Source organism: Sapajus apella, unplaced genomic scaffold, assembly GCF_009761245.1.
Source record: "Sapajus apella isolate SASKATOON/1434 unplaced genomic scaffold, GSC_monkey_1.0 scaffold46, whole genome shotgun sequence".
Lineage (NCBI taxonomy): Eukaryota > Metazoa > Chordata > Mammalia > Primates > Cebidae > Sapajus > Sapajus apella.
The window spans coordinates 4,124,798-4,151,333 of NW_022436986.1; the positions used below are offsets into that span (position 1 = coordinate 4,124,798).

Below are 26,536 nucleotides of genomic sequence, written 5' to 3' on the forward strand. Positions count from 1 at the left end.
TAAAACTGGTAGGGTTTGTTTCCTTTTTTTTTTTTTTTTTTTTTTTGTCTTAAACTGGTGGTTTCTTACTGAAGGTGTTCTCCATTTGAAATTTTCTTTACAAAATCTGTTCAAAATATTTTTAAGTAGTATCTTAAGACACAACTTGTTAGTATAAGTGTTACATGAGTTGGAACAGTAGTTCTCAGATTTGTCTGAATGTAAATCAGCTGGGAATCTTTCAAGTTATTTTGAAATTAAACCACAATCTGAGGGTGGAACACAGACATCCTTAGTAATCCTTAAAGTTCCTCCACGTGATTCCAGGTTTGGTCACCATTATCTTAGAGCATCTACTGACTTCCTCTAGCCTCTGGGTTTGTCCAAGGTCTTGTAGTGAGTTACGGAATACTAAAGTGGACATAGAAGTGGTCAGATTGACTGAAACTGTATCTGGAATTGAAGGTGAGTTCAGATTTTGTTTCTATGGAACCTGGTCCAAAAAACTACGAAGTCCTTAGCTTGTTTCCTGTGGTGTTGATGCTGAAATAAGATGACAGTGGGTTGTAAAATAATATGCAAGTATAAGGAATTATCTGACATTCCAAATTTCTAGTATTATTAAGACTTTTTTCATTAAACCTTAGAAAAAAATTACCAGTACAACTACTGGTAGTGTATTTGTGCATTTGCACAAAAGATATAATTTTTCTCTTATTACATTTCAAGTTTATGATGCATTAAGCGTTTTCCATATTTTGATGTATTTTTGCTTTGGTTTACCATCCATTTTAGTGGCTACAGAATGTAGTGCACTTTAATAGATGGGAATTCCTAGGGTTTTTAAATACTATACTATTTAAGACAAAATACAAAGCAATTATTCAGAAAAATCCAGGTTGCCTGGCGGGTTACTAGAGGACTGAAACCTAGGTTCTTGGCTAAGTATTCTCGTTTATACTGTTTCTCCTTCCCATTGCTTAAGCACAGCACAAACTATGTAATTATATGTAATTACAGTTGACCCTTGAACAACATAGGTTTGAACTGTGTGGGTCCACTTACACACGGGTTTTCTTCCACCCCTGAGATGGCAAGACCAACCCATTGTCTTCCTCAGCCTACTCAACATGAAGATGACGAGGATGAAGACCTTTATGATGATCCACTAATTAAATAGTAAATATATTTTTATTTTCTTTTCTCTATCTTATTTATAAGAATATAGCATATAACACACAAAATGAGTTAATTGTTTGTTATCGGTCTGTCTCCATTCAGCATTGGGTTATTGGTGATTAAGTTTTGGGGGAGTAGAAAGTTACATGCAGATTTTTGACTGTGCGGGGTGTCGGCATCCCTAACCCCATGTTGTTGAAGGGTCAACTGTAGTTTGAAATGACTCCTGTCCTCAGAAAACCAAAGGATAACTAACCTTTAAGGCATTGGTAACTTTGAGTCTAAACTGCTTTGTAATCTTTTTTCACAATGTACTGAAAAGTGTGGCTAGTTATGTTTGATCCACATTCTACAGAAATTTGTAGGTTTTAATTTTTTTTCTTGGTCCTCTCTTCATGTATAATGGTTGCTTTTAACAACTATTCGCTGATGTGATCCTGTTCTGTCCCAGTCTAGCAGCTTAAGTGTATAGAAAAACTGAACTAGGAATTGAGTTTTGAAGAAACAAAGGTGTAAGAGCAAACATTCAGCAGTTGCTGTCCCCACTGATGAAGTTCACACAGACAAAAGATGGCAGGCATGTCACTGTATGTCATACCTTGCAATAAATATTTTGTTAAATTGTACTGATGCAATTTAACATGCTTTTCTCAAAGTAAACATAACTGTTTTCCTAATTTATAATTATACTTGAAAATGAAAGATGAGGAAGGGACCTTGCCAACCTAGGTAGAGCAGATTTAGCTGTTAGTGATGTCTGAATACTAGGATTGTCTTAAACTGATAAGGGTAGAGAGTCAATAGAAGCATCCCTTAACTAGACAAATCTATTTTCTGTAATATAGTGGCCTCGATAATATATGCTCATTAACTAGCGGTTACATGATCAAACTCCAACGTTTTATTTCTGCTATTTATCAGGGCGTTTCCCAGCAATAGTTCCCCACTGTTTCCGCCATCGTGGAGACAGAAATTGTCCTAAAAAAACATGACCAGAACCTGGGTACAGTGGTACACCACCATTGCTATTTGTTTCCTGGTTAAGAATCCAGTTCAGCTGGCTACGGTCTTTTTTGAAAGCTTTTCCCTGTACCAAAGTCTATACGGTTTGTTTTGGTATCTTGTCCTCAAATTTGTAGCTGACCTACCACTTTTGCGCCTACTCTAGCACTCAGCTCCCATCCCTGGTTGTAAGAAAACAATCACAGACATGACATTCTGCACACAGCCAGGCCAGGTGGACCTTCACTCAAACTTGCTTTTAAGCAGTAACATACATAATTGTTCCTGAAGCATTACTTATATAAAGGTTTCATTCATCTTTGAAGACATTGCATTTTCTTAAATTTTGAATAGGACCAATCTTAATTTCCTTTATTTAAATGTATAATTCTATAAAACAGGTTACTGAACTAAAAATCACATTTTTTCATATGTCAGTTCATGGCCACACATAGTACAAGTCTTCCGGTACATGTCGTCTTCTAGGTTTTCTTCTGGTCCATACTCATGTTGATGAACAATCGTCTCTCTTTTCCACACGCTGCTTCTTACTGCTCGCCGCAATTCTAAGAAAAAAATTAAAAAGTCATCTTTTCAGTGGTGCTATTCAACCGAATCCAAAAATCCATCAAGCTTTCAGCCGTGTACGTGTGTGTGTCTATGTGTATTTAAACCATATGTAGTTTACCTTAATTTTATAACAAATCAGAGTTTATTATATAAACTTGGGAAGTTTACTTTCTTACCTCACTAGCTTGGTCTATGAATTAAGTTGTCACTGGAGCAGTGTGAAACGAGATTCAGAATGGTTATGTAGGTTGGAGGTAAGCAAAATAGAATCAAATTCAGAAGTGAGTTGAGTAACAGAATAGGACACATTCAGGTACATTTGACTTCACATAACAATGCCACAGTAGGAAAAGGAGTCAGTTGAAATAATTTTAAAAAGCGGTATTACTAAGTTCCTGTCAGAACCTATGTCTATAACCATCAGGTAGTCAAGCTTTGCCTGCAAGAAAACTAGAAAGTTGAGAACTCTTACCACTATGCTGATGTGTTTTCATGTGAGAAAAGGTGCTTGTGTAACAGACCTCAAATCTATTGAAGTTTTTATAAAATGACAGCATTATTTTAGGAGAGGGCTAAAAATAATCACAGTATATTAAGAGTTGGAAAGAACCATAGAGTTTTAATTTTACTTCCAACTGGGAAGCCAGAACATTGGTCATATTCTAAGTTTGGAGCTTTTTCTGCTACTTCATGTCAAAATCATTTTACAAAGAAAATTATATTGGGTTCTTTGAAAGCAACCAAGTAAATCATATTTTAAAAGTTTACACTTCCAATCCCAGCACTTTGGGAGGCCGAGGCAGGTGGATCACGAGGTCAAGAGGTCAAGACCATCCTGGCCAACATGGTGAAACCCTGTCTCTACTAAAAATACAAAAATTAATTGGGTGTTTGGCACGTGCCTGTAGTCCCAGCTACTTGGGAGGCTGAGGTGGAAGAATTGCTTGAACCCAGGAGGCCGTGGTTGCAGTGAGCCAAGACTGCGCCACTGTGCTCCAGCCTGGCTACAGAGCAAGACTCCATCGCAAAAAAAAAAAAAAAAAAAAAAAAAAAAAAAAAGTTTACACTGCCTATTACCTTAACTTAGTGCTAACTTAAAATTAACGATCTAGTAACTTCTTAGTTTCTAGATTAATGAATAAAAAGCAACACTTTACATTTCTGATCTCACCAGTGATCCACCCCGTTCATCATCTTTGACAATGGCATCACCTAAGGGAGAGTATGATAGCTATCTTTTATAATCTCAGCCATAAAAATCCACATACACCAAGTAATCACATATTCTCCCTAATCCATTTTAGATCTATAAGTAGTATCAGAATACTACTTGAATCTTTGTATTTTCAGCTGTTATGATATCATGAGGATGAAAACAAACACAGGGCTATGTATAAGGCACTGTTCTTACCATTTTAAATGCATTTAATCCTCACAAACCTTTAAGGTAAGTAGAATTATTCCAATTTTAAAGATGAGAAAACCAAAGCACAGAGAAATTATAAGCTGCCCAAGGTTGTGTTATATGTTGACGGATACCTCTGGCATGATAAATACTTTGAGTTTATTTCAGTGCACATACCTGTACATAGTTTTGGGCCTAGAAGAAAAACATCCAAACCTCTGATTTCTGTCAGTATCCTCCTACTGTTCTGAAGACATTGGTTTTTCTGTATATAGATCTGGAATGCCCTCCTTCCTTTAAATTTTACCTTAGGCTATTTTCTAAATAAGACGTAAATGATATGCTAACCAAAACTCCACAGATGCCTCCTGGTTTCAGATAATTTAAGGAAGATGTTGCCTACTTCAATTCTAATACGTGCTTTTCAACTTTGTTCTCATGCAAGACATCTTGGCATGATTATCCCACTGAAAATCCTACAAAATTTCACTGCAGCCCAATCATGCCAACTAACTTTTCTGCCTAATTTGAATATGTCATGTGTACTTAAAAAGAGGTACCAAAGAAAAGTTTTCTGAATACTAAAAAAAAAATACTTGTAGTCAAAATCGGTCTTTCTAGCCATAATTGAACCCAAGGTTTTACATTGACTTTGACTTTTTCTCCCCATTCTTCAGCTGTTGTGTCAGGCTATATAATAAGAATAAAGCCATATGTTTAATATTTACTAGACATTCCTGGAAAAACTTGTGCCAGAAAGGAAGTATTTGGGGCCAGGTGCAGTGGCTCATGCCTGTAATCCCAGCACTTTGGAGGATCACCTGAGCCCAAGAGTTCAAGACCAGCCAGGGCAACATAGTGAAACCCCCATCTCTACAAAAAAAATTTTTTTTAATTAGCCAGCCACAGTGGCACGTGCCTGTAGTCGCACTTACTCAGGAGACTGAAGTAGGAGGATCACTTAAGCCATGGAGGTTGAGGCCGCCATGAGCCATGACTGCACCACTGCACTCCAGCCTAGGTGACAAACTGTCTCAAATAAAAAAAAAAAAAAGTATTTAAAAATAAATAGGTTTGGGCTTTTTTTCATCCTTTCCCTTTCTGAACAATTTGGACCTAAAGCCATTAACTGGAGCAACTAAGCATCCACAGCAGAGTGAGAGAGCCTAAGAAAAAGGGCTCCCTCCAGAAAAGGAGGCAGCAACAGTCATGGGAATTAGTCACAGGGCTTTGATCAAGTCACTATAGTAAGGATAACAGGACCCAGGTTTCTCGTCATCCATAATACCATGAAATTTCCGATTAGAACTGGATGTATCAATCAGTGTAAACTCAAGGTTTACTTTACATATATCTATAGACAGACACAAATACAGATACACATTGTTGTGCTAGAAAGCAGAAAGGAGTGCTGAAGAAATGACCTAAGTCCGGGCACGGTGCCTCATGCCTGTAATCCTAGCACTTTAGGAGGCCAAGGTGGGTAGATCACTTCAGGCCAGGAGTTTGAGACCAGCCTGGCTAATATAGTGAAATCCCATCTCTTGACAATACAAAAATTAGCTGGGCATGGTGCCATGCACCTATAATCTCACGTACTTGGTAAACTGAGACAGGAGAATTGCTTGAACCTGGGAGGTGGAGGTTGCAGTGAGCTGAGATTGTGCCACTACACTCTAGCCTGGGTGACAGAGCTAGACTCAGTCTCAAAAGTAAAAAAAAAATTTTTAAATGACATGTCAAAAGATAAAAAACTAGTCACTAGGCCAAATCAGACCATTTGAGCACCAAAATAAGGACAGAAATGAACCAAAGCCACTGGAGAAAAACAAATTAATGAATCCTTATCAATAATAAGTAGGGCAAAGGATGCTATAGAATGTTGACTGCCAACTGCTTAAATGCAGAAGGAATGCTGGAATTAGAAGACAGTTCTTATAACCATCATACTAAAGACGTCCTAGCAAGAATCATCGATGGATACTAAATCTAGGAGGATACAAATTTTTTTTGCTTACCAAATCAAAAATCAGAGTTACCACTGAGGGCTGCTTAGACATGAGTGCCTCCAGATACGAGGCCATGAGAAAAGCACATCACTTACGTACTATCCCTGGCCTGAAATGCATAACCTGCATCTAATCAGCAGGACACACCAGAAACTGCCCCAAGTGACAAGCATGTTTTAAAAGGCAGGGCAAGGGAAGCAGACTTTTCAAAAATGTCAATGTCTTAAAAAAAATATGGGCTATGTAAATATCCCAGAATAAAAGTTTAGAAAGACTTGGTACTTTCTAAAGCCAATACACGCAATCCTGAACTGAATTCTGTTCTAGAAAGGAATCGCTAAAAAGAACATTAAGTCAACTAACAAAACTAGAATATGGAGGACAGATTAGACATAAACACTAAATGTTAAATTTGCTCAAGTTAACAATATACTTTGGTTATGTAACAGAATATATATCCCTATGAGGAAATATATACTAATATTTATGGGTAAAAGGTAGTGATATAAACAACTTAGTCTTAAATGGTCAGAAAAAAATACTGTATACGTATAGAAAGAGCATCCAAATGATGCGAATAGCATCAAGTGTTAACAGTAAGTAATCTGGATAAAGGATATATAAGTGGCCCTTTATATTATTATCCTTGCAATTTTTTATAAGTTTGAAATTATTTCCAAACAAAATAATTTAAAAAGACAGGCGCTAGCTTGAAGGAGATTCTACTGGCCAAATTTTGGACAATTTGAACACCAAAATGAGTAATGACCAGAATGAACTGTAATACACTGACTTCAGAATAAGAAACCATGAGTCCAGCTGATGCTTAAAAAAATAAAATAAAAATCAGTTTTTAAAAGAAGAAAAACTCTTTTTTCCAAAACCCAAATAACAATTGTAGAAAGTGACAGAAATAGAAAATCACCATTTATATCCACCAAAATAATAACCAACTCAAGTAAGACTAAGCCCTGTGTACTAAAACCAGCGTGAAAGGTAAGGAATGAGATATTCACATAGTATTAGATTTCTCACTAATTACAAAGGATAAAGACTACCTCTACAGTGGAAATACCTGGCAGACACCAGTTTAACTAAGCAAACTACCACTCCCTTCAAAGAGCTGGTACCATGTGTCTATTGATAAGTGCTCAAACACATCACCTTTTAAGTATTTCCACCAAAAACGTTCGACATGAGCCTAACCATGAGGATACAAGCAGCTAACAAATCTAAATGGACACACTGAACAGCAGCTGGCCTGGGCACTGCAAAATGTCATGAAAGACAGACTGAGGGACTAGTTTCAAAGCAACTACCAATATGCATCATCCATGAATAGTACCTAGATCCAACAGCTATAAAGGACACCAAAACAACTGGGAAATATTAAATTATGCGCAAGACAGGAGCATTATATTAATGCTAAAATTCTTGACTATGATCATTGATCTTTAGTTCTATAGAAGAATGCCATTTTTTTCTTTTTAAGACAGAGTCTTGCTGTGACACCCAGGCTGGAGTGCAATGGTGCAGTCTCAGCTCACTGCAACCTCTGCTTCCCGCGTTCAAGCATTTCTCCTGCTGCAGCCTCCTGAGTAGCTGGGATTACAGGCGCACATCACGATGCCCAGCTAATTTTTAATTTTTGTATTTTTAGTAGAAACAAGGTTTCACCATATTGGCCAAGCTGGTCTTGAACTCCTGGCCTCAGATGATCTGCCCGCCTCGGCCTCCCAGTGTGCTGGGATTACAGGTATGAGCCACTGCACCCAGCCGAATGCCACTGTTTTGAGGAGAAACATGCTGAAATATTTATAAGACCCACAGGCCTGGCACGGTGGCTCACTCCTGTAATCCCAGTCCTTTGGGAGGCCAAGGTGGGCAGATCACGAGGTCAGGAGATCAAGACCATCCTGGCCAACATGGTAAAACCCCATCTCTACTAAAAATACAAAAATTAGCAGGGTGTGGTGGCACATGCCTGTAGACCCAGCTACTCGGGAGGCTGAGGCAGGATCATTGCTTGAACTCGGGAGGTGGAGGTTGCAGCGAGCCAAGATCTCAACACTGCACTCCAGCCTAACAATGAAGCGAGACTCCACCTCAAAAAAAAAAAAAAAAATCACAGTGTCTGCAAGTAACTTACATGGCTTGGCAAAATATGTGTGTGTGAAAGAAAAAAATATGGCGAATGTCAACATCAGGTAAAACTTAACATTAATAATTTTTTCACATTAATTCATTTAACAAAACTTTGGAAAGCAGATATCAACTACCTACTGCTAAGAATGAGAAGGAGGTAGTTTTAAAAGAAAGGTAACACTTAGAGTGGGAAAAGGTCTGTAGATCTGAAATGATTTTGGTGGAGCTGAGGAAACCTGGGTGGGTGCAGGTCCTACGCAGCGCTGAAAGCCTAACTGAAGCTGGAGACAACATAGTGGTTCACCACATTACAACCTCCTAGTCACTGGCCTAGAATTTCACAATGCTGGAAGCTATTAACTAAGGACTGCCTTTTGTGGAAATTTATAAAAATTTTCATGGTAACCAGTCTTCTTACTAATATATTCAGACACTGCTTACACTTTTTATACAAAATAATTTTCTCCTAAAACCATTTTTAATGAAAATTTTATACCAATCTAAAACTTGTATTCAGTTTTTAACATCTTGATTTTGCAAAAGAGGTGGTCTGTATTCAGAGAAACCCAATGCTGCTTGCTTCTGAGGTAAACTTACTAGACAAGTAGCTGAGAGAGACCAGATACTTCTGAATACTTTATGGCAGGGCAGGAGGTATTGACTCATGATGCCCCTTGTTAACAGGAGAAAAAGAATTACAAGGAAAGAACACAATAACAAAATGACTCTTTGGTCTTAGTTTTTCCTCCATAAACTAATGCAGAGAAACAGAATTGAGTCTCCCAAACTCTTGAGAGATGACCCCAAAGGGTCATAAATATAACCACAGGCCCAAAATGTACAAAACCTACAAACTTGGGGTCCCCCAATTTCTTACCTACCTCTTTTGGGAGGAAAGTACATAGTAATAAATAATGAAAATCAATTTTCCTTTTTAGAAGGGTAACCTCTACCAGTACTAAATAAGAGAAAGCTAGTATAACAAAAGAAAAGCTTTAACTCTACCTTATTTATAGAGTTGGCAAGCAAACCCAAAACGTTCTGTACATTTGAACCAGCTGAATGTTCCCGTCTAATATCAAGGCCAGTGCATACTGAAGTTTTGAAATCAAAACTGATTTCTATAATCTATAACTCATTTCTGTAATGTATATTCCTTAAGATGCCTGTTTGCTACTTCTTTCAAGGCTCCTTGCTACTGGAAGAGAAGGACTGGTGTAGGGCATTGAAAAGATTAAAGAAAAGGGTCAAATTCAAAAGAACTCTTTCCAAATTTCAATAGGTTCTTTGAATATTTTGATACAGAGTTTTGATAGCAGTTAAAAGACTGGATAGCAGTTCTGCCTTCTTATATCTAAAATCTGTAACAATTTGAATTCACTAACAAGAAAACTCTTGTCTTTCACCTTATTTTTATGTATCTACAGATATATAAATACAGATATATATATATATATACACACATATATATATACATATACTATTTCAACTGTAAAATTCTTTTTGTAGTAAGATAAATTCTCAAACTGCTAAAGTAGAAGATATATTTTAAAAGCAGGTAAATATAATCTCTTACCTTCCCAGAAAGAAGTAAACTGTGTCAGCTTCTTTGTGGATCAAAATCAGAAGACCAAGAGGAACCAGGTTCCAATTTCTTTTCAACTAAAATACTTTTAGACTTGCTTTTATTCCTCTCTGTTCTGAGCCTTGTGAGAAAACTGCACAGTAAGCTTCTTGTGTCTAATCTCTACAGTGTCTACTCCAATCTCAGCCCTTTGTGGCCTATTCAGGAAGGCAGGAACAACTTCTAAAGTAAATCAACAAGAAGCCATAATTAAAGAAGGCATCACACTGACCTCTCTGCACATTAAACACCAGAAGACCATGGAGGAATGTTACTGAACTGAGAAACAACTTAGAAAAACATTTCTATTTACAGAGACTTGGAAAATATATCACTCATGTTACCACTTGGGAAAATATTCTCAAAAGACATGCTTCATTCAAATAAAAAGCGAACTGAAATAAAGAAACAAGACCCAAAAGGTCTAACTCTGTGAAAAGTCTGAGCTTCAGGGCAAGCTCAAACTCTTCAAAAATGAGGACAATTGACAGTAGCTTATCTGGTGATTAATAGCAGCAATTTAATGTAATGAGAAAAAAAGCCAATTGTAAAGTTCATATCTTTCTTTATAAAGTAATACCAATAAAACCTAAATCTTTTTTAAGAGTTCTGTTCATACTAATAATATATATGCCGCATAGAATTTTTATAGAAAAAAGTATGTGATGAAATGGATGCCATCATCTTTCAATCTGCTAGTCAAATTACAGGAATTTAGTTACCATTAGATGACACTGTAACCAAACTACAGAATTAGTATCTAAGAAAAAAGTACAGACAGCCCTCCTTCTAAAAAATACCTCACCACTTTGCAGATACAGGTTTTTAATTAATACTATTTTATCTATATATTATTATCTGCACCAAAATACCACCTGGAAGTGGTTAAGGAGGCAGCAGAGAATCAAGAGTTGAAGTGATTTCAGGTAGCTGGAATTAACAAAAAAACCTAGGCTAGTATATAACTAATCTATAACTCTGTCCACCATTTCACACCTCTTAAAATGCCTTTTCACTACTTTGTCTTTCAAGGTTCTCCTTGCTACTGGAAGAGAAGGACTGGTGTGGGGCAGTGAAAAGATTAAAGGGCTAAATTCAAAAGAACTCTTTTCAAATCCTCTCAGTACAGCAGTGGCTAATTTTGGGAAGGTTCTTTAATGAAATGCTCTTACATGGCATAACTTGCTATAGGAAACCTCTCTACAAAAGCCATGAAAGTGTGCCTTACCTAGTGATTTAGGGATTGCTAAGTAACTATATAAAAAGATCTATATAACGATGTTGATCATAGAGTTGCTTGCTAAACTTTGTGTCAAATAGTGCTTCCATTTTTATTTAAAAAATTTTTAAGGGTCTTAACATAGAAAAGCACAGGAAGAGTAAAAAAAAAGTGCTGCTGATGACTGTCTCTTAGGAAAATCATGCAGTAAGGGTTCTCTGTAAATCTCTTAACTTTTCTGCACTAATTGAATTACAATTGTAATGACAAAGGAAAAATAAATCCTCCAAGTGACAAGGATTACAACAACAACTTGTGTTCCTCACAACAAGGAAGGCTTACATTCAATTTTTGGTTTTGTGTTTTTGTGTTTAAGATATCTGAGTTATCTTATTCACCCTCCAAAACCACTTCTGAATCCTAAAAACAAAAGCAAAATTTTATGGTAGGACTTTTTTTTTTTTTTTTTGAGATGGAGTCTCACTCTGTCACCCAGGCTGGACTGTAGTGGCAGGGTCTCAGCTCACTGCAACCTCTGCCTCCTGGGTTCAAGCGATTCTCCTGCTTCAGCTTCCTGAGTAGCTGGTACTACAGGCACATACCACCAAGCCCAACTAATTTTGTATTTTTTAATAGAAATGGGGTTTCACCACGTTGGTCAGGATGGTCTCGATCTCTTGACCTCATGATCCGCCTGCCTTGGCTCCCAAAGTGCTGGGATTACAGGTGTGCACCACCACACCCGGCAGGACGTTCATTTTAAGTGAATTAATTTAGTATACCGTATATTAAAAACCCAATAAATACACAAAATGTGTTATCTCTACAAACTGTACACTACAGTGGGATTCTGCATAATTACTGCATGAAGAACATTTATGTTTACTTTTTTGAGACTTTTAGCAGTTCTGAGATAGAGCAGAAAGTGACCTCTGTGATCCTGCAGCACTGCATGTTCATCACTATCACAGTACCTAGCACATTTGGACAATTTCAAGTTTCCCTCCTGACAAACACTGACTCCAACATTTATGTTATTTTAGCACAGTGCCTGGCACATAGTTGACACTTTGGATGCATTGATGGATGAAAAGATAGAATTAACAGACGTACATACATGGTTGGATAACAGGGACAAATTAATGCAGAGATAGATGGACAAGGGAAAGCATACAGAGACAGACACATGGATAGAGAAATGACTACTTCATGGAGACTTTCAGTCAAAAAAGCCCGGTTCCAGTCTCAACTTTGCCAACAACTATGTAACAAGTCACCCCACCTTTCTGGGTCTTTTGGTCATATGTAAAATAAAAGTGGTCTTCTAGCTGCTGAATTAGAGAACTAAGACTTAGGGCATGGCTTTTCACTTTAAGCACTTAGAGAGGTTTGTTGGTGGGTGTTTTTTATAACACTGATGATCATACTTAAGATTTAATTGATGCCAAATCCTTGACCAGTGATACCACTCCTGATACTCACATTGTTCTATATAAAAACACGATTCGCTTTAAGATGATGACATACATCTTTTCAGAAATGTAGTACTGTGAGGTTTGAACTGAGTGCCTTAAAGACCAACATACTGAGGGCAAACTTAAGTCATTATCATCCTCTAAAAATCACATTCCAATCTATTGGTGACATTAAACAGGAAGAATCTAGCTAAAGGCTTTTTGAGAAATGGTAAAACACAATCCTTCATGATATAAAATGTGGCCATTTACCTTTTACTTTTTTATCAAATTTCTTCTGTTTCATTTTTTCTCGGTTTTCCTGTCGGACTTCTTTTGCTTCTTCTAATGCTTCTTGACTACCCCAAACTTCAAGAGACCTCTTCACAATCTACAACACAAAATCCACATTTAAATGAGTTGTGATTCAGACTTGCAAAATATTATAAAGTTATAATCATCAAATCCACAGGTACCAAAGAATTATCTAAGTATAAATTAATAACTATTTACTAGAAATTTAAAGATTTAAAATAGCAATGATCAGAAACAAGTCTAATAAAACATCTATCTAAACCTATAAAACTCTCAGTAAATGTATGCTGAATTACATTATAAATAGGAAAGTTGTCCTCTGACTGTATTGTCACAGGAATCAAAAGTACATGTGGTCAGTGAGTTTCACCAACTGTGGCAGGCTCACCAAAGAAACAGTTTGTTGACAGATTAGCCAAATCAGACCTAAATATGAGGTCATCTCCAAAAATCTCCAACCACAGGAAATTACCAATTACCACTACTCATCTCCTTCAAGATCAATAATTGTTTCTATCGACTTATGATCTGCAGGATATCTATTTTAATTTTGGTACCAAAATAAAAGTCTTCATTCTACTTTTAAAACTTTACATTATATTCCTTTACTCTTTATAATATTTACTTACATTTTAAGAGAATAATTTACACACTAAGAATTATGCCCAGGATACCTCTCACAATATGTTAAAAGGACCATAATATTAATCAGTGTAGCCAAACTCAAATTTCTTAACATAATCAAGTGATATACTTGTATTTCATAGATTTTGGGACATCATGTTTTCCATAATTTAACATCCCTGAAAACGCTGCCTCACCAAAGTACTTAAAAATTCTGAGTCCAAAAGTGGTGCAGAAGAATTGAACTCAATGTAAAGAAGTTTAGGAATACCTTACTAAGTCTTTTTGCACTTGCATTTTCCCTTTTACGTATGCAAAAGTTGTGATATATGACAAAAATCCATAATAAAGTAATGGCACTATTTCACTAAGTATAAAATAAAAGCATCAAGTGATAAGAAGGCATGTTGCTATTGGGTGATGTTAAGAGTACAATTTGGAAACTAAAAAAGGCTGGAATGGGAGTCATGCCCTGTTTTAGTTTCCAAATTGTACTCTTAACATCACCCAATAGCAACATGTTTATTTCAAAGTGCCATATCAGAAGCAAAATGAGGCCGGGCATGGCAGGTCACGCCTGTAATCCCAGCACTTTGGAAGGCCAAGGCAGGAGGATCACATGAGCCCTGAAGTTTGAGACCAGCTTGGGCAATATGGCAAAACCCCATCTCTACAAAAAATACCAAAAACTAGCCAGGTATGGTGCCATGTGCCTGTAATCCAAGCTACTCAGGAGGCTGAGGCAGGATTACCTGAGCCGGAGAGGTCAAGGCTGCAGTGAGCTGTGACCTCATTCCAGCCTGAGTGACAGAGTAAGACCTTTCGCAAAAAAATGATAGCATACCTGTGACAGTCATGCATAATGACAGTAACATGTTTTCTCATTTTGCTTTTTTTGTAAAATTTTATTTCAAATTTTATTTGAAAAATGAATGAGAAAACATGTTACTAAATGTCATTATGCATGACTGTCACACATATGCAAAACTAGGGAAAGAGTTTTTTCACACTCTGTAAGCAAAAACCAAACTAATTATAACTAGTTTGTTGTTAAAACTTTACCAGAGTTAAAATTAATAAATACAACTTATTAGAGACCTGTAACTTTAAGTATAGTTTCATATCACCCCATTGTGAATGATGAGGATTCTTCTTCACGATAAATTTAAGAGCTGGCTCTCTTTTTTCTAAATCACAATCTTTCAGAAGATATTCTTGTTTTGCCTCTGTTTTAGTGATAAGCTTGTGTTTATCATCAGCATCTCTGAAAACAGATTAAGTTTATTATATAAGTTAGTTATTTTAAATAAATTGCAAATAGCCCATCAACTTAGGGGCACCCACAGCAAAAAAGCACATAAATAATACATTTTCCTGCAACTCTCATGGTTAAATTAGCAACATAGGAATTCTAACAGAAAAATACTTTATCTTTTACTTATTCTAATAAATTATATTATCTAGAGAAGAAACATTCCTAACAAAGGCTCTACGGCAGGGGTGTACTTTGCAAATGGAGCACACAGCAAGGGACCAGTGTAACTAGAAGACAAGTGATGGTGAGGAGTGGTGGGAGATACAGTCAGAGACAGTCGGCCTTGCAAGCAATGGTGAAGAAAATTTTATTCTAAATGGGATTAGAAACCAAGTTTTAAGCAAAATATTGTATGAAGAGGAGACCCTAGGGGTGTGAAAGGGGTAGTTGGGGAGAGACCAGTTACAACACTACTGCAGTGGTCCAGGCAAGAGCTGGTGGTGGCCTAGGCTAAGGCAGCAGTGGAAGAGGAGGAGATGCAGATGTTTTCAGGATATGGTTTGAGCATAGAGCCAAACAGGTTTGGAATTAATACACACAAGAGAGTGGAGACACAGCCAGTGAATGAAGCTGCCTTTACTGAAATGGTAAACACTAAAGAGCAGGTACAGGTCAGGGAGGGGAGAAATCAAAGTTTCTATCAGAGGATTCTGTCACAAAACCATAAAAGTTAAAACTAGGAATAGCTGTATGAAAGCTAAATAATTCAGAAGTATAAACTAACGGGAGACATGCAGACTATACTGTACTATAACTATAATCTTGATGTTGAAAAAGAATGGAGGACTATGTTCCTGATAATGATTAAACATAAAAGTGTAACGTTTCCAGACTTTTCAAGGTGTTGGCAGAGACTGCGTTCCTTCTGGAGGCACTAGGTAAGAATCCATCTCCTTGCCTTTTCTAGCTTCTGGAGGCCACCTGCATTCCTTAACTTAGGACGCCCTCCTTCCGCTTTCACAGCCAGTGATGGTGGCTTCTCATATTGCATCACTCACTTCTTCCATAATTGAATGTCCCTCAGACCCTCAGCTCTCCTCTTCCACTTTTAAGAAAGCTCATGTGCTTGTATTGGGTCTACCTGGATAACCCAGGGTAATCTCCCCATCTTGAGGTCTTTAACATTAATCATATCTGCAAAGTCCCTTTTGCTATGGCAAGGTAATATATTCACAACTTTCTTTAAACTGGTACAATGGCTGCTTCCATTTTATCTTGGAAATAAATTATATGGAGTGTTTCAGTTCCCAAAAGCTATACTGGCTTTAAGGAGAATGATGACAAGACTATGGACCTTAACCACTGTGTCAGTGGGAAATGAGTTTGTCATCTATAGTTCCAGCTGCGGTGCCAGAACATTCCCAGCCGTATATCTGACCATGAGGCCAGGGACCACATCTCCCTCTCTATCTACTGAAGATTCCACTCAGCAACAAGCCAATCATGATGGCTCCCAATGTCTGCAGAAGGGACTTTGAAAGGGTAGGTCCTTCAGTCAGGTGAGGAGCTGATTTAAGGCTGTAGGGACAAAGTAAGAACAGGGAACAGATAAGAGGGTCAACTAAGATTCCAAGATAGGACCTTCAGTGTGCAAAAGACATCAACAGCATTTGGCTGAGTAAACAGTAGCGACAGGAGAACCATGTGAACTGAGAAAGGTTATTGTGGATGATATAAAAAGAGGATAAAGTCTAGAAGAAGAAAAAGAAGGGAAGAATATGATTTTTCCTCATCTATGAGGGTAGAAAAAGATGAATGAAAAAAGGTATTATGAGCTACTGTCCTCTCACTGAAGGCCCCAGTCTTCTGACCCAGGTATAAACACACCCTGGAATAATTAAGATATAGAGGGATCATTAGGGCTGGGAGAAGAGAAGTGTTAGGAGTCTGCCACTGAGAGATGTTTAAAAACAAAAACAAAAAAACTCAGGCCACCAGAAGGGAAAAGGAAATTTATATGGCAGAACCACTGGCATCCTTCCTATTTTATGGGGTATATCATAAGCTTTAATAAGCACAGATCTACTGTATTTGGTAAAGTAGAAACCAAAGAAATTTTAGGAAATGCCCAAAATAAAAATCGTAATTATTAAGAAAATATCACATCCAAACAGATATAACTTGTTTTGTCCTAAACCTACACATAAACATTGGCAATTAAGAACACCATCTAAAATAAGTACCTGCAGTTATCACAAGTTGGCAAATCAAAGTGGTTCATAAGATAAGAATCCATAAATTCTTTCCCACATTCTTCACATATTACATAATCAAATTCCATCACAGGTCCTAAGAAAAGGAAAATGAACTCTAAGTTTCCTTTTTTATGACTAGAACAATATATTCTCCTCTATCTTATTAGCTTATCAGCATGCATGTTACGCCTACCATAAATATATTTAAGTAAAAGAGCAAATAAGATCTTGATTATGCTTATCTATAAAAACAATTTTTTAAAGAGGAAAAAAAAAGGATGTAACATAAAGAAAAAAACTTAGCAATTCAATAAGTATTTCTGAATCCCAGCTGTGTGCAAGGTACTTGTATTAGTGTTACACTGCAGCTATAAGAAACTACCATTGACTGAGTGGCTTAAAACATGCATTTATTATCACACAGATCTCTAGACTATTCTGACATGGGTCTCAGTGGGCTAAAATCAAGGTGTTGGCAGGTCTGCATTCCTTTCTGGAGGCTCTAGGCAAGAATCCATCTGCTTGCCTTTTCTGGCTTCTAGAGGCTGCCTGCATTCCTTGACTCATGACCCCTTCCTCCATCTTCACAGCCAGCAGTGATGGCTTCTCACATTGCAGCACTCACTTCTTCCATAATACACGTCCCTCTGACTCTCAGCTTTCCTCTTCTGTTTTTGTTTTGTTTTGTTTTGTTTTGAGATAGAGTCTTGCTCTGTTGCACAGGCTGGAGTGCAGTGATGGAATCTCGGCTCACTGTAACCTCCGCCTCCCTTGCCTCCTGGATTCAAGTGATTCTCCTGCCTCAGCCTCCCAAGTAGCTGAGATTACAGGTGTGCACCACCATGCCTAATTTTGGGGTTTTGGGGGGGTGGTTTAGCTTGCTCTGTCACCCAGGCTGGAGCGCAGTGGTGCGATCTTGGCTCACTGCAACCTCCGCCTCCCAGGTTCAAGTGATTCTCCTGCCTTTGCCTCCTGAGTAGCTGGGATTACAGGCACACACCATCACGTCAGGCTAATTTTTGTATTTTTAGTAGAGATGGGGTTTCACCACGTTGGCCAGGCTGGTCTCGAACTCCTGACCTTGTGATATACCTGCCTCAGCCTATCAAAGTGTTGGGATTACAGGCATGAGCCACCATGCCCAGCCCTAATTTTTGTATTTTTATTAGAGACAGGGTTTCGCCATGTTGGTCTCGAACTCCTGACCTCATGTGATCCACCCACCTTGGTCTACCAAAGTGCTGGGATTACAGGCATGAGCTACCTCGCCTGGCCCCTCTTCCACTTCTAAGGAAACTTGTGTGTACATTCGATAACCCAGGATAATCTCCCCATCTCAAGGTCTTTAACCTTAATCATATCTGCAAAGTCCTTTTTGCTATGATAAGGATAATATATTCATAGGTTCCAGGGTAATTAAGGCATTGACATCCCTGGGGGCCATTATTCTGCCTACAACAGCACTGTTGAAATACAAAAGAGATTAGTCCCAGAGTGGTAGGGTGAAAAGGGATCTCCTTACAGACAGGGCACCAACATTACATGGGAAAGAGCAATAATGAGCATGGTAATAGTAGAAAAGAGACAACAACAGAATTCACTTCCAAATGGAAAAATTTTTTCTCCTTCATTCTACCTCCTACCAACAAAGCAAATAGCTTCTTCTTTATCTGTCTCACCTACTGGATTATAAACTCCTTGAAGGGAGAGACTGTATTCAGCCATGTATCCTCAACTCCCAGCACAGAAAAACCACTCTAAGTAAGGTAAAGCTAGGTTATTTAAGGACTTCAAATGCCTAGCTAAGGAAGTTTTAAGAATTGTTTCTCCTAGTACTTTTATAAATTTTACTAGTAAGGCTGGGCACAGTGACTTGGGATTAGTGCCTCTAATCCCAGCACTTTGGGAGGCCAAGGTGGGTGGATCACTTGAGTCCAGGAGTTCGAGACCAGCCTGGCCATCATGGCAAAATCCTGTCTCTACAAAAAATACAAAAATTAGCCAGGCATCAATTAGCTAAGCATGATGGTGGGCGCCTATAATCCCAGCTACTCGGGAGGCTGAAGTAGGAGAATCATTTGTAGCTGGGAGGCGGAGGTTGCAGAGGCCGAGGTTGCAGTGAGCCAAGATCGTGCCACTGCACTCCAGCCTGGGCAACATGAGCAAAATTCCATCTCTCAAAAAAAAAAAAAAAAAAAGGCAAGATAAAGGGAGTTGTCATTTATTAACTGTTTATTTCAAAATATTCCTATCACTGCCTTCCCTTACCTCCTTCTAACACACTAATCTCCAAACTTTAAAAAAAAAAAAAAAAGGTTTTTTGTAGAAGATTAAGAGGAGCACAGCTATAGACAAAAGGAAAAACTAAAAATTTTGGAACAGGGTTAGTGATAATCAAAGCGGTATCTTTGAAAAAATTACCAGGATGCATTAGAATGTAGAGAAACTGTGGTAGAAATACCAATTAGGAAGCTACTGCACCATTAATCAAAACATATACAATGTACAGTTTTCTAATTTAAAACATTCTTTATAATGGGAACTCCTAAATAAACACAATGATGATTTTCAAACTCTGTCACTCCCTTTTACATCTACCACTCAGAAACTGGCAATCTACCATAAGCAAGAGTTGTGTAATTATTTCATTATATATTACAATGTAATAATAATGGAAATAAAGTACACAATAAAACGTAATGTGCTTGAATCATGCTGAAACCATACCTGCTGCCCCTCCACCCCACCCCAGGTTTTGTCTTCCATGAAACCAGTCCCTGGTGCAAATAAAACAAACATTTTAATCCTTCAAGTCTCAGCTTCTGCACACACAGATTAGAGCAGGGCAACCACCTACATGGATGCACAACACTTTTGTAGCTGCAACTAAAGACTAGAATAGGGTTTTGTGGGTTTTTTTAAGCTGTTATATTGCACTGTTGGCTGCCAAACTTATGAACAAAATAAAGCATTTCTATTTTCTTCCCAAAGAGTGTGAAAGTATCCTCACTGTGAAGATATGTATACATATAAGTGATTTACCAGAGCACTAACCTTAGATCATAGTTATAGCTTTCTTTTTATGCTGGTCTATCTTATACTTTGTAATCTGCTTTCTTTCTCCACAGATAAATAAAAGAATGTCCTAAATGTTATCTCTTTAGTTCTGGTGCCTCATTTCGTCCTATCAAGATAATTTTGAGTATTTATTCTATCAGCCAATATACTGGCTAACCCTGCCTTTTATAAAACAACAGAGAGCATCAAACCCTAAGTGCATCAGCCACAAGTTAAATAATCATTTCCACATGCATGGCTGTTTCTTTGTTTTTTAACTCTATCAGCAAAACTGCCAAACTTTATCACAAATGTACTCCGATTAAAGTATGGCATTTATTTAGCATCAGTTTGCATAGAATTATGCATGTTACTCAAAATAACCAATCTAGATGCTTATTTTTGAAAAACTCACTTTACCTGGTTGATGAACAACTTTTCCAATTGTTTGTTCTTCTTCTTCTTCCTCTTCTAAAATGAAGCCTCCTCCTGTGTCAATTATCTTTGGGGCAGCTTTTACATTAGCCATGCCTAGGAAAGTAAGTGAAAGTAGTCAACAATTAAAGTAGGTAAGTCCACATGTTTCCTTCTGCATAAACAGCAAATTCCTTTAAATTCAATGTATCTCAAACATATAGATGTCCACAATAATTACTTCTATTCAACATTATACTGAAGGTCCCAGCTAGTGCAACAAGGCTAGAAAACCAAAAGGCACAAAGGATGAAAAGAAAGAAGTAAAACAGGATCCATTCACAGCTGATGTGATTATGTATGTAAAATAGCCACAGGAATCTACAATTAGAATTAAGAAATAAAAACCTAGGAAAACATGTGTAAAATCTCTGCACTGAAAACTACAAAACACTATGAGAAATCAAAGAGGACTTAAATAAATGGAGAAATAGGCTAGGCACGGTGGCTCACGCCTGTACTGCCAGCGCTTTAGGAGGCCAAGGTGGGTAGATCACCTGAGGAGGTCAGGAGTTCAAGACCAGCCTGGTCAACATGATTGAAACCACATCACTACTAAAATATAAAAAAAATTAGCCAGGTGTGGTGGCAGAGGCCTGTAATCTCAGCTGCTTGGGAGGCTGAGGCAGGAGAATCGCTTGAACCCAGGAAAAGGAGCCAAGATCGCACCACTGCGCTCCAACCTGGGCAACAGAGCAAAACTCCATCTCAAAATAATTAAACGGAGAAATATACTATGTATGGATTTTAAACCTCAGTATTATAAAAATGTCAATTCTTCACAAATTTATCTAAAGATTCAAGGTGATCTCAGCCAGAACCCCAGCAGTGGGGTGTATTGTTATGTGTGTGTGCACACGTGCACACCTGGAAATTTCCATTTCATATTTTGGGCCACGGTTGATTGTGGGTAACTAAAGCCACAGAAAGTGAAATCTTGGATAAGAGAGGACTAATGTATGCATGTCTGACAGAGGACTCACATTCAGAATACATAATCAAATCCTCTAAATCAGTAAAAGACAAATAACCCAACTTTCCTAAAAATAGGCAAAGGATCTGAATAGGCACTTCACAAATAAGGATATCCAAATGGCCAAAAGAACAAAAAAAGGTTCTCATTATCTCTAATCATTGGGACAATACAAATTAAAACCATAATGAAGTATCATTAGACTCGCACCAGAATGTCTAAGATGAAAAACACTGACAATACCATGACAATACCGAGCGAGAGGATGTGGAGCAACCGAACTGCCGTACACTGCTGGTGAGATTGGAAACTGATACAACCACTGTTTGGCAATATCTACTAAAGCTTAACATAACTACACCTCTACTATGACCCAGCAATTCCATCTCCAGGCATATACACAATAGACGTGTGTGTGTATGTCCACTAAAAGACATAAACAAGAGGCCAAAAAACATATGAAAAAATGCTCATCATCACTGGTCATTAGAGAAATGCAAATCAAAACTACATTGAGATACCACCTCATGCCAGTTAGAATAGCAATCATTAAAAAAATCTGGAGACAACAGATGCTGGAGAGGATGTGGAGAAATAGGAACACTTTTACACTGTTGGCGGGAGTGTAAATTAGTTCAACCATTGTGGAAGACAGTGTGGCAATTCCTCAAGGACCTAGAAATAGAAATTCCATTTGACCCAGCAATCCCATTACTGGGTATATATCCAAATGATTATAAATCGTTCTACTATAAGGACACATGCACACGAATGTTCATTGCAGCACTGTTAACGATAGCAAAGACCTGGAACCAACCCAAATGCCCATCGATGATAGAATGGACAGGGAAAATGTGGCACATATACACCATGGAATACTATGTAGCCATCAAAAACGATGAGTTTGTGTCCTTTGTAGGGACATGGATGAACCTGGAAACCATCATTCTCAGCAAACTGACACAAGGGCAGAAAATCAAACACCACATGTTCTCACTCACAGGTGGGTGTTCAACAATGAGAATACATGGACACAGGGAGGGGAGCATCACACACTGGGATCTGTAGAGGGGAAATAGGGGAGGGACAGCAGGGGGTGGGGAATTGGGGAGAGAGAGCGTGGGGAGAAATGCCAGATATAGGTGATGGGGAGGAAGGTAGCACATCACACTGCCATGCGTGTACCTATGCAACAATCTTGCATGTTCTTCACATGTACCCCAAAACCTAAAATGTAATTTTAAAAAAAAAAGTAGAAAAAACAAACAAAAAAAGACAAACAAGAATGTTTATGGAGGTTGTATTCATAACAGCCCCAAAGTGGAAACTACCCAAATATCCACCAAAAGGAAAATGGAAAAATTGTGGCATAATACAAAAGAATCTATACAACATATAAATGCACAAACTACCAATGCATGCAACAAAATGCATGAATCTCTCGGTTACTATGTTGCACAAAAAGTCAGATACTGTATGGCTCAATGTACATGAGCTTCGGGAATAGGTAATACCAATCAAATGGTCACAAGAGTATTACTTTGAGAGTGGAGAGTGGACACTGACTAGCAAGGAGCCACAGGAAAACTTTTAAGGTTCTGGAAGTGTACAAATCTTGATCACTATGGTGTTTACACAACCATTTACATAGGTAAAATTCGGATGAGTACATTTTACAGTATGTTACACCTCCATTTTTTAATTACCTTTTTTTTTTTTTCTTGAGACAGAGTCTTGCTCTGTTGCCCAGGCTAGACTGCTGTGGATTTCGGCTCACTGCAACCTCTGCCTCCCAGGTTCAAGCGATTCTTCTGCCTCAGACTTCCAAGTAGCTGGGATTATAGATGCCCACCACTGTGCCTGGCTAATTTTTGTATTTTTAGTAGAGACAGGGTATCACCATCTTGGCCAGGCAGGTCTCGAACTCCTGACCTCATGATCTACCCGCCTCGGTCTCCCAAAGTGCTGGATTACAGGCATGAGCCACCGCGCCCGGCCCCCTTTATTTAAAAAGACAATATGTTTTATTCTGCTAAAGTCACTCTCCTTCTCTGGCCTCAATTTCTCCCCCTATTAAATGAAAGGATTAGATTATAAGCCTGTTTCCACTGTTAATAGCACTATAACACCTGTTCGTATCTCACACTATAACACCTGTTTGTATCTCTGTATCCCTTCATTAGACTGAGTGCCTTTACCTGTGTAATTCCGAGTAAACATTCCATGCGTACCAACTGGATGGACAGAAATGAATGAATGTACCGGAATATGTAATATAAAAAGCAAGGCAAATGAATGGAATGCCAGTAAGCACAATGAGAATTAAGAACAGGGAAAGCTGGAGTAGTCAAGGCCATGACCTGAGCAGGATCCTAAACAATGCTAACTCATGCCCAAAACAAAGCCCAATTTCTCTCTGCTGCTATGCCTTGCTGTTTCCCCAGGACCTTACCACCATTCTTCATATTCTAAGCAAGTTTTTTTCAGTCTCTTTCATGGCATATGTCATGGCACACAGAGAAGAAGAAAATCGTATAGTACCATGAAATAAAAGTACCACAAAGATAAAAATCCCGGCACTTATGTAACTCTTGAAACACGGTGGGTTGTACCCAATGCTACAATACAGTTCAGTTCTTGGGGAACTGCCTAAGAAATCTTACAGAATGTTCATTCTACCTTGCTTTCCATGTTCAAAAGTTTAATTTAATGTCAGTTTTTGCTATGTTGTACCTTCTGTTCCACAGCCATGAAGTATAAACCTGGAAACCTTTATGGAATCATGAATATGAATTAATCAGGGCAAATGAACTTTCTGTCAGACTCTAGCGTGCCTCAAGCTGAGAAAAGAATAAAAGAAAACCACTACAAAGCACAAAGGATGAGACCAGTACCACCAAAAGTAGCCAGAATTTGCAATTTCGGTGTTAGTATGAATATCAAGATATGCTGCCAGCCTCAGACTCTTCTCACTCTCACTACTTCTGGCTGATAAAAAACAGTAAGAGACAATACAGCTCTAAACTGTGCTCGACACAGTACAGTACAGAACTTTCGCAACACATGTACCTCATGTTACAGAGGTAATCCTGAAGAACTGCCTGTCAACCAAACCATATTTCAAGTACCCTGAAAAAAATTTAGTTGACCCAGTGACAAATTCTATAAAAGAATAATTCGCAATGAGAGATCAGTCCTTAATTTACTTCAATAAACACGTTTTGAGCATCTACTTTTTGCCAAGGTCGCACGTCCAAGAAAGACTCATGGAATCCAGGGATTAGAATCTTAAAGGTTTACTATCCAGTCCCTTCTTCTGATTGCTGAAATTTCCTCTCCTCCATATAAGTAAGGGTTCTTCCAGTTCCTATTTGAGCGCTTCTAGTAATGGGACGCTCACGAGAAGCAATCCATTGCACTTTTGGCAACTACAAATGTTGAAAGTTCTCCCTAACGAACACCAAGATCTGCCTCTTCCATCAACTAGTTCTAGGTATATCGCTCAGAACCAAGAACTAGTCTAACTCCTCTTTCTGGGACAGCTGAGGTTCTGACACCTGGCACTGGCTGGCACCTCTCGGCGGGGGCGGCTGCATCCCTAAACGAAAAGCCGAAGCCGAGCAGCCGAGGTGCAGCGAGGAAGGTCCGGGATTGGGGCTCAGGAGGCCCAGGTGCGACCGCGGAACGCTCTGTGGTCGTAGACAGAACGCTTTGACAAGCCAGCTGGGCGGATTCCCTCCCCGACTGGGGGAGAATCTGAGCCCAGACGCCAGCGGAGCTGACGCGACCCCGGACCCCGGCACTCGGCTTGCGCGAGCCAGTCTGGGGACCAGGGAGGCGGGGAGAGGGAAGGGGGAAGCGCCGCCGCGGCCCAAACCTCCAGTAGCCGCAGCCGCAGACGCCGGGTAGGGCCGAGCAGCCAGCCGGGCCTGGCGCAGCATCAGCGCCCGCTGCCGCTTCCGCTCGATACTCGCCCGCACCGAGGCAGGCAGCTCCGCGGGTTGCTCTGAAGCCGCCGCCTCCGACGAAGCCCCGTCGGCCGCCGCCATCTCCGACCCCCTCCGAGGACGTAGCTCGCAACCCCACGCACACGCTCGGCGCGCCTAGGCGAGTCCGCCGCCCTGCACCGCCTCTGCGCTCACCCAGCGGCCTTTCGGAGTGAGAGCGCCTGCGCAGTTAAGGGGACCGGGGTGGCCGGCAGGGGCGCTGGGCGGAGTCTGGGCATGCGCACAGCCAGGAGTACCCACCTACTTACCTGCTCACTTGTCAGCTAGGAGAAGGGTCTGTGCTGATGAGATCATATCTCAGGACCTGGTCACCTTTAAAGTCTTGCTTGGTGATTCAGAGTATGGGCTTTCGAGTCAAAGTCTGAGCTCTTGAGAGTAAAACTCTGTGTGACCTTGGGCAAATTATTTAACCCGAGTTCAGTTTGTTCAGTGGTAAAATGAGGATAATTATGGAACCATTTACTGAGTCGTTGGGAAGATGAGATTGCCAGGACAATACCTGGCATGTAGAAGACCTCAAAAAATGGTAACAGTGAGTTGCAGTAGTGCCAGTCATACAGCCCTGATTTTATGTTGGATACAAGGCCTAGAGACACAGCTTTAGATTTAAAATGAGAAAACCTGGCTTGAAACTTCCACTTAGCTTGCTGGGTGACCTCAGGCAAATGCAGCATTTGGTCCAGGGCTGAAATGCATAAGGTTGGCTATCTTTTCCATGGAACATTCCTTCAGTGAGGATGAGCTGCTGCCAGGTAGACAGTGGGTTTGGATCTGGGGGAAATATCCTGACTTCCCAAAGGTGTGGCCAGTGGAACAAAAGAAAATAGCAGGCTTTCCCAAAAATGTATGCTTTCTCTTTGTTACAAATAATACTTAATTGAAACCAGAAAACATTAACTTCTAATTACTACCTATACCATTTAGGACTGGCTTTTAGAAAGACAACCTGACACACTGATGTTTCCCAATAATATTTAATGGTTAAAGTTT

The 26,536-nt window shown here is 39.0% G+C and overlaps 1 protein-coding gene across 2 annotated transcripts; it reads right to left on the reverse strand.

The window, feature by feature from the left end:
• Position 1: 1 nt before the first annotated feature.
• On the reverse strand, positions 2-25,705 carry XPA (XPA, DNA damage recognition and repair factor). 2 transcript variants are annotated; one of them, XR_004257466.1, is made up of 7 exons: positions 25,417-25,705; positions 20,513-20,623; positions 17,024-17,129; positions 14,624-14,789; positions 12,860-12,977; positions 9,866-10,096; positions 2-2,726 (listed from the first exon to the last, which is right to left on the reverse strand). XR_004257466.1 is itself a non-coding variant. In XM_032240147.1 (6 exons), exons 1-6 carry the CDS (start codon positions 25,586-25,588, stop codon positions 2,578-2,580), a joined length of 822 nt encoding a protein of 273 aa, XP_032096038.1. In that variant the 5' UTR covers positions 25,589-25,704; the 3' UTR covers positions 47-2,577. The 2 variants fall into 2 exon arrangements, 1 of the variants encoding a protein (XP_032096038.1); XM_032240147.1 differs by lacking the exon at positions 9,866-10,096 and having other exon boundaries at positions 47-2,726; positions 25,417-25,704.
• Between the last annotated feature and the right edge of the window lie 831 nt (positions 25,706-26,536).

Excerpts from the sequence above, each read along its gene's own strand:
- XPA (XM_032240147.1), bottom strand. The coding sequence starts at position 25,588 with ATGGCGGCGGCCGACGGGGCTTCGTCGGAGGCGGCGGCTTCAGAGCAA. Across the intron at positions 14,790-17,023 it reads CCAACTTGTGATAACTGCAG|AGATGCTGATGATAAACACA; the intron begins GTACTTATTTTA and ends ATCTGTTTTCAG. Across the intron at positions 2,727-12,859 it reads ATTTGATAAAAAAGTAAAAG|AATTGCGGCGAGCAGTAAGA; the intron begins GTAAATGGCCAC and ends TTTTTTTCTTAG.